At 49.2% G+C, this 16178-nt stretch overlaps 1 protein-coding gene across 1 annotated transcript in view; it reads right to left on the bottom strand.

The window, feature by feature from the left end:
- The window catches only part of LOC121854542, a 138107-nt gene that overhangs the window by 39806 nt on the left and 82123 nt on the right, over positions 1-16178 (bottom strand). The window contains exon 2 of the mRNA XM_042349216.1: positions 9688-10958. Within this exon, the coding sequence (XP_042205150.1) occupies positions 9688-10933 (1246 nt within the window). The 5' untranslated portion in view covers positions 10934-10958. The remainder of the gene's footprint in view (positions 1-9687; positions 10959-16178) is intronic.

The following is a 16178-nucleotide window of genomic DNA, read 5'->3' as shown; positions in this document are numbered from 1 at the left end:
GGAGAGCATCACGGCGAGAGCATCACGGCTGGCCAGGGAGGTATTGTTGATAGTGTGTCTCTAGTCAACACACTACACACACGCACTACTGGTCGTGAGTATCACCTGTTCCCATCCACATCTCTTCCTTCTTCCTGCTTTCTCTCTCTCTCTTTCTTGCTTTTCTTCCTTCTCGTTTTCTACTCATGCTTCGTTGTCTCTCTCTCTCTCTCTCTCTCTCCTATCGAACACCTCCAGGAGGAAGGAGGAAGAGGAGGAGATAGAAGAATAGAAAGGAGGAGGAGAGGAAGGAGAAGAGAAAAGGATAAAAAGGAAGAGGGTATGGGAGGAGGGGGGGAGAGAAGTGGAAGAGGTGAGGCAAAGGAATGAAAAAAGGAACAGTCGGGAAGAGAAGGGAGGAAAAGAGGGAGGAAGGAAGAAGGATAGAGAGGAGAGAGGAGGAGGAAGAAGAGAGGAAGAGGGCAGCAGTAAGAAGAAGAGCCAAGAGCCATAAGACGTGGCCTCACCATTATGGAAATTGCATGGTTGAGTCCTGCTGTTGTAGAGGGGAGGTAAGAAGGGAGGGGGGAGGGAGGGTAGTATCTAACAGGTGAGGTGGCGGCTAGACCTTAAGAGACCCCCGAGGCATCATTCAGTCATCATCATCATCATCATCATCATCATCATTATCGTCGGTCATCATCGTCATCACCATCTTCAACTTCATAATCAATTTAACAGCAACACCATTATCATCATTACTACCACCTCTGCCATCTCACCACCATCGCTACCACCCGCCACCTCAACACCATCACTACCACCATTAACACTACCACACCATCAATACTACCACTTACCATCACTACCACCACCATTAACACTACCACACCATCACTACCACCACCATCACTACTACCACCTATGTCACCTCAACACTATTACCACCACCACTTACACCATCTCACTACCACCACTACCACCACCATTTTCCTGGAACGAGTGGATGAAATGAATATTAAAGACATTTGAAACAACATTCTTCCTCACACACCTTCCACGACCCCTCATCTGGAACCCGACACGTACAAGACCCTCCACACCACCGTCAGGAGGGAGGCAGCACCACTCTCACCACCGTCAGGGAGGGGAGGGAGCAGCACCACCCCCCACACCACCGTCAGGAGGGAGGGAGGCACCACCTCCACACCACCGTCAGGAGGGAGGCAGCACCACTCCACACCAACAGAGGAGGGAGGCAGCACCACTCCCCACACCACCGTCAGGAGGGAGGAGGCAGCACCACTTCCACACCACCGTCAGGAGGGGAGGGAGGCACCACTCCCCACACCACCGTCAGGAGGGGAGGGAGGCACCACTCCCACACCACCGTCAGGAGGGAGGGAGGCAGCACCACCCCCACACCACCGTCAGGAGGGAGGGAGCAGCACCACTCCACACCACCGTCAGGAGGGGAGGGAGGCACCACCCCACACCACCGTCAGGGAGGGAGGGAGGCAGCACCACTCTCCACACCACCGTCAGGAGGGAGGAAGGCCCACTTCACACCACCGTCAGAGGGAGGGAGGCAGCACCACTTCCACACCACCGTCAGGGAGGGAGGGAGGCAGCACCACCCCACACCACCGTCAGAGGGAGGGAGGCAGCACCACTCCCCCACACCACCGTCAGGAGGGGAGGGAGGCAGCACCACCTCACACCACCGTCAGAGGGAGGGAGGCAGCACGACCTCTCCACACCACCGTCAGGGAGGGAGGGCAGCACCACTCCCCACACCACGTCAGGAGGGGAGGGAGGAGCACGACTCCACACCACCGTCAGGAGGGGAGGAGGCAGCACCACCCCCACACCACCGTCAGGAGGGGAGGAGGCACCACTTCACACCACCGTCAGGGGAGGGAGGCAGCACCACCCCACACCACCGTCAGGAGGGAGGGAGGCAGCACCACTCCCCACACCACCGTCAGGGGAGGGAGGGGCAGCACCACTCCCCACACCACCGTCAGGAGGAGGGGAGGCACCACCCCCACACCACCGTCAGAGGGAGGGAGGCAGCACGACTTCCACACCACCAGGAGGTCTTGTGCGCCTTGACTCTATTACCAGGATGTGTTTCTGTCCTTCAGGTTTTGGGCACCGCCGTACTGGACTAACTATTTTGGGATACGGGGTCAGCAGGTCAGGTCAAGGTATGGTGACCTCCCGTGACCTCAGAGGGGTCTATTTTAAGCTTCGGTTCTTCTCCTAAGGTTAATTCCTCTCTTAGTTCGGCAGCTTTCCTCTCAGCCTCACCTGTGTGTACTGTAGGTCTTAGCTTTTTTTTCCACTCTCCATTTAAGCTGATCTTGGCCTCTATTAAGAGCTTATCTTAGCCTCTCTTAAAGCTGAACTCGGTCTCTTTTAGCTATCTTAGACTCTCATTGCTTATCTTTACCCTCGCCCCAGCTTAATAATACTAACTCCGTCTAAAGACAACATATCAACTAGAGGTAAGAGAGCGATATATTGTTCCGGCAGAGTCTCGGTGTAACTCAGCCGCCATATTTGGTGACCACCTTCGTGTCGAAGGAAGGTCGAGCCAGCAGGTCTTACATTATCAGTTGCGGGAAAAAAATATTGAGGTAAGAAACTTTGAGCATTCGATAAAAAGAAGACGACGCTGACGGCTGTTTAGATTAGAGAGGGAAAGATTCACCCAAGCGAACTGTTCATTTCCGGGGGAGGGGGCACAGGAGACAGTAGCTTCCTGGAGGAGGAGGAGGAGGAAGAGGATTGCACTCTACAGAAAAAAGTTGGAGAAGGAGGAAGGGGAGGAGGAGGAAGGTGAGGAGGTAGTGCCCTGGGGACGAGGGGAGGTGTTGCGCCCTTGGGGAAGGCCTCCGTTAGGTGTGTGTAATTACCATCACCAGGTAGGCGTGTGACGGGGTTACGTGCGACCCTTAAAGTGTGAGGTCCTCTGACCTTTGGCACTTCTCCATCACCCCAATCCCTTTCCTGAGTGCTGAGTGATAAGGGAAGAAGGGAAGGCGGTCACGGGTGTTTATCCTAGTGTACAAAGCACGTGCGCCCGTGAGTGTGTAGGTGTGTGTCTAGGGAGGATATTAACACAGCAAATTACGAGAGGTGAAGGTAGGGGTAGAAGAATGACCCAAGCAAACACAAGATTACGTATTTGAGTGAAAGTGACACCTTGTGAATGGGAACGTGTGGGCGTTCAACAAATTTCCGTTCACAGAGAGAGAGAGCAACACGTGATTAGTAGCGATATGTTGTGAGTTATTCAGCGTCTACTGTACCACCAGATCTTGGCCTCCTGTTCGTCACCTGTTGCTACAAGACAGTCTTAACTCTACTACAGGCTCGACCACCTCCTGAACCATGACGTGTCGTAATCCCAGATACACTCAACTCTAGCCACTAAGACCCCTTCCCCAGGGACTTAATTTCACATACACAAAACTCACAATTGATAACATAACACCGACACACACTAAGATAGTCCTTATAGAACCAATCAGTAAAGACTATTCACCTTTGAGTCACTCTATTGGGATGAATTATCTATTATAATCTATGGCACCTTTAATTAAGATAGGTTTTCCCAGTTGCCCCCTTAGGAGTAACTTCGAGAGCATATGGAGCGACTTTGCCTTCAATAGCACCTGTGCAATAGCCTTCAGCAGCACGTTCGGGGTTACGTCATGTGATTCATACACAGGTGATGACGAGCCTAAGCATTAAGGTAAACACAGACCGGCGTGGCCCTCCTCTTCTTTAACACATTTAACATACACGAACAGTTAGCATTATATCATATAAGGTTAATTATGTACGATATATATCACCATTACAAAATGTTACATACATTTCCGATAAAAACAATTTATGGAAATAACATCAAAATAAATCCTCTACGTGCATCTGGTGAATAACAAAATAAAACATTATGAAAACGCTGATATTAAGTAAACTAAAAAAACACATTTATAATATACCTTGAAGCACTTACCACCTGTCGGTATTACGTAAGAAAAACACAAATTTTCACACACCTGGACAAAGCGTCACTCCTCCCCCCCCCTCCCTCCGTCACCCAATGTAAACAAACACAGCCTTGGTTCTCAAGGTGATGGGCGCGTCTCACACAACAGTGACGGCACCAACACACGCATTGCCTGAGTAGGATCTCACACTCTAGCGAGACCAACACACTCGCTGTTTAATCGTAAGTTGAAATAAGCTGGGGGAAGGGGACTACAACTCTGTATTTCGAATCAACATAAAAAGATGCATAAAAATCAATAGGTAGATTATGAAGAAATTATAATAATAATAATAAACAAAGAATGAAATACAGAAACGTAGTAAATAATCTAACGAATAAATACAAACCTACCCCCCACCCAAGACCTGCTGGGGTCACCTGAGGAACCATTCAATGATGCCAACACAAGAACAGGTAGAAAAAATCAGCATAGTCAGAGAGAGACTGTGTGTGTGTGTGTGTGTGTGTGTGTGTGTGTGTGTGTGTGCGTGTGTGTGTGTGTGTTTGGAGGGGTAAGACTTATTAAAGCATATAATATCACATATTCACAAGTAAGTTTTACGTCTAAGAACATAAGAATGGAGGAAACTGCAGCGAGCCTATTGGTCCATATTGGGCAGTCCCATTTACACCCAACCCCTATCGCTCATATACATGTGTTAAAATCAAAGTTGAATGTTAAATCTGAAATTTCCGAAAGAACACAACAAAAGTATCACAAGGGAACGACAGGAAAGGGAGTCAATGTTCTTCTAAATACGTCAAGCAGAGAGCCTTCACCCTCCTGAAAAACAAAACAAAAACAAAAAAACACACATAGTAAACAGGCCACACCCACAGAACAAAGGAACATCATCATCACCTATAAATAGTAATAAAAAAAGGAGCCAAGAGAATGAACTACGTCTGGCAGGGGGAAACAGTCAAATCTTCACGGCACCATCGATCAGCTGTGCTTGTAAACAATTGACACGTGGGTGCTCCTCTGCTGATGACGTTCACGGCCGGACATTACGCAAGGGAGGGAGGAAGAAAGGTGGAGGGAAGGCATTGTCTTCCATATAACGTTGAAGGGTTGTTTATTACAGTACAATACCTAATAATAAAGGGGTCACATGAAGATTAGACACTCCCAACTTATTTCACGTGATGATTAAATACCATAACAATCCATGGGTGTGTTAGGTTAGATTAGGTTAGGTTAGGTTAGGTTTGGATATTTAATCATCACCTGAAATAAACTGGGGTGCCTAATCTTCATATAACCTGCATAAAGTCCCTCCTTCCCTCTGACACAGCAACTTTAACATGAAACAGCAAATTTTGTATGATAAACGATCTTTGTATACGACAGCATCATGTTCCAGGCAGCACCAGGATGTTTTTCACCAAGACAGAGGAGTGTGTGTCTGACGTGGTGATGCTGCTGACCGATAGTGCACACTGGTGATGAGACTGGAGGGAGGTGTGTGTGTGTGTGTGTGTGTGTGTGTGTGGGGAAAAACAATAGAAACGTACTCTACAATAGGTAACACACACAACAGGCATGGACAGGCTACAGGCATGGACTACGGAGAACAAGGTCACCACCAACCACACCAAAACCGTAGTCATACACATCAACACCGCCACCACTCCAGTGCAAGTTCCAGCAGTCACAGAGGTGCCCATCCTCTCCAGTTAGTGCAGTCTGCCAAACTCCCTGGGTGTTACCATAGACCAATGGACTAGGCCCATGTAAACAACACAATCAAGGCAGCCTCAGTACCGACTCTACATGCGACGACGACTTAGGTCACTTGGGACACCCACGCCAGAGCTGAGGACCATCTACAACGCCTTTATTCTCCCCAAACTAACGTATGCGTCACCAGCCTGGTCGTCTTCTCTCAACTCCACCCAACAAAGTCGGCTAGAGAAGGCACAGAAAGGGCCTGCAGAATCATGCCTCGGCGCAGAATATCGGCTACATCAACGCTCTCTCCACCTGGAAATGCCATCCTCAGTGACCTCCACCACCAAGCACTAGCAATGTTTGGCAGTGGACTACTGCACCATCCTCGTCATCGCCACCTCCCTGCCAGCGATATCCCCACCCACCTCACGCAGTCCGCCACTGCAACAAAATTCAGCCCTAAAGCCCGCACTGATAGATATAAGAATAGCACCATCCATCTATTGTTAAAATAATAAACAACTCCTGATTTATAGTAGTACATCCCTATAAATGTATTCAACGCATATCAATATGTCTAAATCAAATGTAAGTTTGCATATTTTCAGCCACCGGCACCGCTCTATTAATAAACCGTTTATTATTATTATCACACACACACACACACACACACACACACACACACACACACACACCAGCCTCTTCAGCAATGGCGTGTCATGAAAGGAACAAGTGTTGGTGCATGACGTCCAGAGAGAGAGAGAAGGGACAGGTGGGAGGTAAGGGAGGAGTGGCAGACAGGAACACCCGGGGGCTGCTTGAAGAAAGGGGGAGGTGGAGACAAAGGGACTACTAAGGAGGAGAGAGAGAGATAATAATGAAGTAAAAGAAGGGGGGAGGACGGAGAAGAGTCACAAAAGAGAGGAGGGAGAAGTGAAAAGGATTACGAAGAAGAAGGAATGGGAGAGGGAGGAGGAAGGAGACGAGACGGTGAGGACAGTAGGTAGTAATCGGCTGCAGGTAAGAGGGCTCAGGTGAACACTGCGCGGCCATCAGCTGATTGTGTTGTATGGTGGAGGGAGATGGGGGGTGGAGGAGGTATGGGAGGAACCTGAGTGTAAGAGGGGAGAAGAGGATGAGATTGAGAGGATGATGGATTGGGGAGGAGGGAGCAATAGAAGGAAGACGAGAAGAAGGAGGGGTGGAAGGATAGAGTGAAGTAAGAGTAGGAGGGTTGGATGTGTCCCAGGTGTTCACACACACACACACCTGAGGAGACTACGAATTTGGTCCATTAATCAGACACACTATTTATTTTTCACTGTGTGTGTGTGTGTGTGTGTGTGTGTGTGTGTGTGTGTATATGTGTGTGTGTATGTGTACGACCACCTGACCCAATCGTGCTTTGGTGAGGCTATTTACGTCTCCCTCCCTCTCTTGCTCCCCCCACCACCCTCCAGCACCCAGACACTCTCACTCTCAGTCCAAGCGGTACATCACGGCCTGAGGGAGGAGGAACCCTTCCCCAGCCCGTCTTCCTCCCTCCCCTGAGACACACCTAACTCCCCACCTCTTCCTCACAGTCCTATCTCTTTTTCAACCCCCTGTCCCTCCCCCACATCCCTGCCTCCCCCACGCCCTGCCTCCCCCACGCCCCTGCCCCCCCCACGCCCCTGTATCACCCTCATACCCCCCCACCACACGCTCCTGGTTCTCCCTCAACAGCTCCCTCTATCCCTCCCCATACACCCCTGCCACTCCTCTACAAACCTGCCTCTCTCACCCCCCCCCACTCACTGCCTCCGCCCTCTCCCACACCACCCTCCCCCGCCCTCAGCCCGCCCCACACCCTCGATGAGTCAGGTGACCCAGATTACGGGTCGTGACACACCTGAACTCCGACATTCGCTCACACCGCCCCCGCTCAGGTAAATGATAGTTGCCCATCAGGATTACACTGGATGATTGAAGGAGGAGGGACAGGTAAGCCAATCAGGATGACAAAGGATGGACGGAAAGAACAATGGTAGGAACAGGTAAACACAGTAACAGTTCACCTGAAGATTAATCGCCACAGCTTATTTCACCTGATGATTAAACAAACCTAACTTAACCTAACGCATCCTGGAGGTTAGGTTAGGATATGTTGTTGGTTATATTGTTATGTTACTGATGCTGGGTAGGGTAGGGTAGGGTAGGGTAGGGTAGGCGAGGAGAGGGTATGGTTGGGAGGTTAGGTAAGGTCAAGTCAGGTCAAGTTAGGTTAGGTTAGGAAATTTAATTATCAGGTAAAATAAGCTGGGGTTTATAATATTCACCTGATCCACGGTAGCTGTAGTAGCCAATCAGGAGTCGGACTAGAAAGACAGGTACGGGTGGTGGGTGAGGTGAATCAGGGTTTTAAAGGGGAAGGGACAGGTAGTTATAAGAACAATCAGGATGCAGGTGAAAGGAAAGAACCGCTGGGGTGAATCAGAGCGTTTGAAGGGGGGAGGGACAGAATGGCGGCGTGACGAATCAGTGCACTCACCAGAACGGAACAGGCGGCGTTGGACCAATCAGAACGCTTGTTAGGGCAGACAATTGGTAAGGATGGAAAGGAAATTCAATATATGTGACTGGACTACAGGAGCGAGTGGGCCGGATGAGAGGGTAAATGTCAGTCAGAAGGCTTGGTAACGCTTTGAGGACGATGGTTTAACACTTTGAGGACGATGGTTTTACCCTTTCAGGACGATGGTTTAACACTTTGAGGACGATGTTTTAAGCCCTTGAGGAAGATGGTTTTACCCTTTGAGGACGATGGTTTTACCCTTTGAGGACGATGGTTTAACTCTTTGAGGACGATGGTTTAACCCCTTGAGGACGATGGTTTAACTCTTTGAGGACGATGGTTTAAGCCTTTGAGGACGATGGTTTAACCCCTTGAGGACGATGGTTTAAGGCGACAATGGGCAAAACCGAGAATACTGGTATACAGAACCAAATGGGTAGGTGGGAGACGAGGCCAATCAGAGCGCGTGTTACAGGACAGCTGGGAAGGGGCCAATCAGACCATGTGTTACAGGGTTCACAAATTCACATCAGACACACCAAAGGGTCACAAAAGATCAGCAGAAAACCCCAAAGGATCAGTTTATCCTTGACGTTGGACACACACACACACACACACACACACACACACACACCAGCCTGGTCACCTGAGTTTGTGGTACAACTCCTGCAAACTGTGGTACACTTTAACACTCGTGGTACGCAAAACTGTGGTACACTTTAACAGCGCGGTGCAGTTGGTACATAATGTGCAACACGGTACATTTCTCTCTCTCTCTCTCGTTTATATTGATCTTGCAGCTATATTGTCATGACGTCCCATTTTCTTTCTCAATTTAGAGGATATTATTTTGTGTGTACCATTTGTAATACTTGTAACACGGGGCACGTCAGAAACCTGTTGTGTGTGTGTGTGTGTGTGTGTGTGTGTGTGTGACTGTAGCTGGGTCGGTCGGTCGGTCGGTACTTGGGGGTGATCGGCCGGGCACTCGCTGACATTTAACACTACCGGTACTGTTTTTTTCCCGCTAGTCTCATAACATGTTGGGGGAGGGAGGGGTCACCTCATGGTCAGGTCCCGCTAACAGTCGTGTAATGTAAAATGTCACTTGTCTGCTCCAACAAACTGTCGCAATTCCGTTAAGGAGTGTGACTGTATTGTACAATATCAGGGTTAGGTTAGGTTAGCAACAAGTAGGGGTCACTTGGAGATTACACACCTCAGATTTCTTCGCCTGAAGATTACAGAACCCAAACCTAACCGACCGATCATAATCTAACGTAACGTAACGTAACTTGAGGGGGAAGATAAGGTTGTGATACCTTACCTTAGGAGGAAAACATGGTTGTTATGCGCTATGCGTTACCCGAGAAGGAAGACGATCGCATAAGGAAAATAATAATAGAGACTCACCTTTCCTGGAGAAGTTGGGGAAGCGCCATCCTCTCTTCTCTATTTTCTCCCGGACGCCCCCGAGCCTCTCCTTGAAGCCTCGGCCCCGCCCTCCCGACGGCCTCCTCATCATGGCTTCTTTCAGGTCTAGAGACTCACACTTCACCAGCCGCCCCTTGTTCTTGGGCGACTTCTCGGTTTTGGTCTCTCTGTCCTTCTGGGTTGAGCTGCTGCTTTGGGAAAACCGCCCAAAGCACGACTCCCTGCGGTTGGTGGGCGAGCGTGGGCGTGGCATGTCGTAGTTTAAGGGGTTCGGTTCGCAAGAAGAGTCCGAAGCCGAAACGGTGAGTCCAGAGTCCGGGGAGGCGGTGCCATCTTGGCCGCTGGGTCTGATGAGGGTCTCCACGTCCAGGTTGAGGGCAGACAGGACCCGCCGGTGACCTGCTCGAACTCTCTCGTACTCGTCCAGGACTTCTTCTACAAGCGAGCGTCGTGACCACGTTCCTCGCCAGGTCTCGGGGATCTCCTCGTAGATGTTCTCGGAGGCCAGAGAGCCGCCATAGCTGTCAGAGTCGTCCATGGCGGCCTGGGCGCGGATGACGTCGGCTGGACACAAGATCCCTTCGCCTGCATAGGAGTAAACACCGTCTTCCTCTTGCTGCTGCCGTTGCTGTTGCTGTTGCTGTTGTCGCCGCTGTTGTCGGATAACGAAAGGATTCTTGGCGGCGAAAGTGTGCGACGTTTCTGAAGGTTCTCGGGAGCCCATCACCACAAAACACGTACCATCCTCCTGCTGGGAGGACGAAGTGCCAGGCTTGTGAGGGCACGGTGTGTCCGGGGAATGTGGCCGCAGGAAACATGGGTCTTCGTCCCATCTTCCGGCAGGCGGCGGCGTGGGCATCGGTTCCCGAAGACCCATGAGCGGCATGGACTGGTGGCCATGAGGGTGGAGGTGGAGGCGACGAGGTGGAGGCGGCGGGAGTGGCGGGTAGGGAGGGAAGGTGTGGTGGTGATGGTGGTGCCCCCGCAGCCCCGGCGCAGTTCCCCAGTACCCGGACCCCTGGGGCAGTGACAGAGGCCCGGAGAACGGCCCACTTACCATGCCCAGGAGCGACCCACCTGACGGCACCCCCGGGTGTCTGGGCGGGGTGCCGTAGTCATGGACGTGGTGATGGGTGTGGGTTGGGTGGGCGGGTCGCAGCCTGGGCGGGGGCGAGGCGTAGCGGGCTGAGTAGATGGTGAGTTCCGGCCCCAACCCACCCTCCATCACGCCCACGGCTTTACCATCACACCTGCAACAGATACATCAACAGTTAACCAACAGTATTGATACACTACAACGGATAAATTAACAGGAAACCAACAGCACCACCACCTGAAGCACCTCACACAACTGTACAGTATCTCAACAAGTGTCACACACCGTAAAGACGGGCGGCTTACTAGAGCAGTAACAAGCTCTGAAAATATTACACCTGCACCGCCACGCTCCACCATCACTCTCTCACGCCCACAATAGGGACGAACACGTAACACTTAAGCACAATAACGCATCCTGATACTGTGAGTCACGGCTCACTGTGTGTATGACAACAACGAGGCAGAGGTTGCTATCAAGTTGAAGTAATCCCGAGTAATAATAATAATAATAATAATAATAATAATAATAATAATAATAATAATAATAATAATAATAATAATGATAATAATAACAATAATAACAATAATAATGATGAAAATAACTTTCCACTCACTCTCTCTCGTGTACAATGTGCTTCAGGAAGTACTGTACACTGTGTCAGGAGGTGTAGTAAGTGTTACGGGCGGGTAAGCGTCAGGCACGTCACAATGAGGCGTCACGGCCAGTGCGTCACCACTACAACTGATGCGATACACATGCTGCTCTTGCGTCACAACACCCTCACGTGACACTCCACACCACCATCATGTGAGAGTCATACTAACACACTACAGTAAGCTAAAGTTTCAGTGCACTTTCGAGGCCATTTTAGACCTCCTCTCCACACATCCTGTTAAGGGAGAGATTTATTGTGAACCTTGTAAGAACCTGACATTTTCTGGGCAAGCAAGGAACTGACCGTGAGAGGAGGAGGGGAAAGGACGAGGAGGAGGAGGAGGGATAAGGTGGAAGAGGAGGAAGAAGGAGAAATATGAGGAACAGGAGGGAGAGAGAAGGCGAAAGAGGATGAACAAGGAGGAAGATGAAGAAGAGGAGAGGCAGAAGGAATAGGAAGAGGAAGGAGGACATGAGGATAAGGAAGGGGTGACGAAAAGGAACAGTAGGTAGGAAACAGGAGTAAATAAGGAGCACATTATACCCACCTTTAACTGTATCATCAACAGACCGAACCTTAACAGTTACCACACGACTACAACCCCGAGTTCGAACCCCTGGCCAGAGTTGTATTAATCATGGGAAGGAGAGGAGAGGAGAGGAGAGGAGGGGAGAACTTGAACCACACACCCCCCATCCCCCGTCCCATCCGATCCCTCACCCTCTATCCCACCCCTTCCTCCCATCCCTTTACCCCCTATCCCATCCCATCCCTCTACCCAAGTGTGAACGACTACCGGTTAGACCAGGAGAGAGGGTAAGCCGCAAGTGTTGAGTCGTATTGTACTGGTTCAAGCTACCGGGGCGTCGCGTCGTACTGGTTTAACCTGGAAGGGAAGGGGGAGGGGGAAGGGGGGGGTATCGCATTACATTCCCTATGGTCAGGTGAGGCATCAAGGTTACTGCAATCATTTCCGACGGTCGTAACTCACCCTAAGAGCGTTTTTCGTCAACACTGAACACTAATATGACTCGGAAGCCAATAAACTTCCCTCTCAAAGCTATAAATGGAGTCACTCACAAGAGATAACTGCAAAGAATTGGTCAATGGCTTCGTTTATTAGCACTTGAAATAGACATCGCTCCCTTGTAAATAACATGTATCAGACAGATCGGTAAAACTCGGCCACGGGGTTGACTAAATACAGCCAAAAATCATGTGAAATCATATGTTTGAATTCTATATATTCCTTGAGGTAATTTCTGTACCGTAAAGGATAAGAGAGCTAATTACCTTTAAGCCTTCCCACGACTTGACTTCCTTGGCCACTCAGGTACCTTGACCACCCATGCATATTATCCACTTAGGTACCTTGGCCACTCAGGTACCTTGGCTTAATGACTGATTAACATACGGGCACACCTGGGTATACTTCTTGTTAACCTCTAGTATAAGTAGTACCACCTTAAGACCACCACCATACTTAATTGAAACACCTCGAGAGAGAGAGAGAGAGAGAGAGAGATTATTAAAGTACTCATCTTTATTTGCGATTAACCTTGTTTGTACGACTCTCTCTCTCTCTCTCTCTCTCTCTCTCTCTCTATACTAACAATGTAATACACCATGAACAAAAGATGGAACAATGAGTAATACAGATTAATGAGAACTTTTCGAAACAGTCAGGACCTCCACCACTCTTGACACAACACAAAGACTTTCCGGAGAGAAAAAAAAAACAACACTATAAAATTGACGTCACGAACTGCGGCGATTTAAATGGACTAAAGAGTCGCCCCAAAACCAGGGAAATTAATTTGTAAGAGTCATGTAAACTGTGCATTGGCTGTGTGTGTGTGTGTGTGTGTGTGTGTGTGTGTGTGTCTGTGTGTGTGTGTGTGTGTGTCTGTTTGTGTGTGTGTGTGTGTGTGTGTTTGTGTCTGTCTGTTCGTCGTCTTGTCTCTCTCTCTCTCTTTCTCTTCTATATTTTTCTATCTGCTCCTGTCTGTCTGTCTGCCTGTCACACACACACACACACACACACACACACACACACACTACATAACCACAAATAGAATCAGTTGCTCAAGGATCAGCTTCACTTGACCTGGCACTTGAGGGCAACACGTGACACTAACGGACTAACCAAGGTACGGCACCAGTGATCCACATCGTGTTCCTCTCTCTCTCTCTCCTCCCTTTATTCTTGTTTAAAATACTCTTTGTTTCGTCTTCCCCCTCCTCGTACGTCTCCCTTTATTCTCTGTTCTTCTTTCCTTTTCCTTATAACTATTTTTAATTTTCATGTCTTTTCTTAACTTGTATCATCTCCCTTACACAAATTCTACCTCCCATTCTCTCCATCACATTATTCCTCCCTCTCCATCCCTTCCTCCCATCATGCTGTCCCCATTTCCATCCCCTCACTCCCCCCCTCTCCCCTTATCTCTACCTCCCACCAGCTGAGGTCTCTCCTTCCTCCTTCCATCCCTCTCATCTGCTTATCCCCTCCCTCCCACATTCCACTCCCTCCCTTTCCCACTCAGTTATTCCGTCCCTCCCTCTCTCACTCACCCACTCCCCCCACTCCCCCCTAAACAACACTATTTACCTTCCAGTCTTCATTTTATAAGACTCAACGTTAAAAAACAACAAAGAAAACCTTGTAAAAACGAGACAGGGGCATTGTTCCACAGACAGCCTCGGGCGGGACAAAGACCGGGTAAATCTGGGTCTGTGGGTTTCTGTGCGACTGCTTAATGTTGTGTGTGTGTGTGTGTGTGTGTGTGTGTGTGTGTGTGTGTGTGCGCGCAATATATAAAAAGTGATTTTTGTATATGTCTGGAGAGAGAGAGAGAGAGAGAGAGAGAGAGAGAGAGCAGGTAAGTATAGAATCGTTCAAATAGGGGATTAAAGTTTTCCTGGTGTGGGACCTTTACTTCCTCTCCTCGTCTTTTGGGTATTTATTTTGTTTATCTATTTTCTTACCCAACATTTATCTCTCTTTTTTTCTTTCCTGTCCATTCATATATATGTGTACATACAGTTGCGACATGGTTAGGTTAGGTTGAGGTTACACACACAAACACACAAGCTGACACATTTCTTGGCCTCCTCAGCTCAAGGATAGCTGGAGATGACTCACGCCCTACGACCCCCCCTGTACCTGCCTGCCTCCTTCACGTCCTATCCGCCACGCCCCCAATACCTAATAACTGTGGGCGTGGTGCTGTATGGGCGTGGTGGAAATGATTACGCAAGGAGAGTGTGTGTGGGCGTGTGTGGAGAAGAACACAGACACACCCTTTTCCTCCCCCCGCCCATGCCCTCCCATTCACTATCAGCATGTCAATAGGGACTGTCCTGTGGGCGTGGTATATAATGTTTACACCAGACGAGGATAGTTAAGGCAGGAACCTGATACCCTCCTCCTCCTCCTCTTATTCCTCCTCTTCATCCACTCCTCCTCCTCTTCCCACTCCTCCTCCTCCTCTTCCCCCACTCCTCCTCAGTCAGTAGGTCAGCAGGAACTGTCCTAGGTAGAGCCTGAGGCGAACACTTTTGGTTTCCTAAGCGGACCTGACCCAGTTACCTCAGTCCCCCCCTCCTCCCCACACCCTCCCTACCTCCGCTCTCCCTCACCACCATAACAAACACCTGAGTGACCGCCAGCCACTCCCCCCTTCCCTCCAGGGGACAATCCCAGGTTGCTATAAGTGGCATTCCAAAACCTCAGTTCCTTTGTGTGTGTGTGTGTGTGTACCTCGTCGGGGATCTGCTTTGAATGTGTCGGGGGCGTGGGAAAACAGGCGAAGAAGCACACACACACACACACACACACACACACACACACACACACACACACACACACACACATTGTCATCAATACCAATAATAATTTCCACTCACCTTTACAGAGACCGGGCCGTCAACATTGATTGGAAAAGAATTCTGGGTTCGCCAATCAAACCCGTTATCAATCTCTTCTGACAAATTAGATTTGCTTTGACCCTGAGTACGATGACTTTCAGCCCTTGAGTACGATGACTTTCACCCCTTGAGTACGATGTCTTTCACCCCTTGAGTACGATGACTTTCAGCCCTTGAGTACGATGACTTTCAGCCCTTGAGTACGTCGACCCCATGAATATAATTAATTAACCCATCGAGTACGATAAATTGACGCCATGAGTACGATAACTTGACCCTTGAGTACGAATACCGTGTCGTCGTACTTTATAAATTTGTCATGGTATTCATAAGGCTAAATTATCGTACTCAAGGGGTTAAAACATCTTACTTTATGATTTAATTAACTGTACTCACTGTGTTGCGATAGTACTCACGGTAACCTAACCTGTGTTGGGATAGTACTCACAGTGTTGGGATAGTACTCACGGTGTTGGCAACGTACTCTAGCGGGTTGACAACGTACTCATGGTGTTGGTAACGTACTCAGGGGGATGGGATCGTACTCAGGGGGTTGACAACGTACTCATGGTGTTGGCAACGTACTCAGGGGGATGGGATCGTACTCAGGAGGTAGGGATCGTACTCATTTGGTCCTAAACCACTCATAAACCGGATTCTCAAACGATCTTAAATTCAACTCCTTTCCTTATCTAAAATTAAAACAATATACATAATTATATTAGTAAGTCTCAATGGTGGAAATTTCAAAGCCATTTCAGGGTTAGATTTGTGTCATAAGCGTGA

Source organism: Homarus americanus, unplaced genomic scaffold (genome assembly GCF_018991925.1).
Source record: "Homarus americanus isolate GMGI-L3 unplaced genomic scaffold, GMGI_Hamer_2.0 scaffold49658, whole genome shotgun sequence".
Taxonomy (NCBI): Eukaryota; Metazoa; Arthropoda; class Malacostraca; order Decapoda; family Nephropidae; genus Homarus; species Homarus americanus.
Note: the sequence above shows the minus strand (reverse complement) of the source record. Positions and strands in the feature narration are given on the sequence as shown.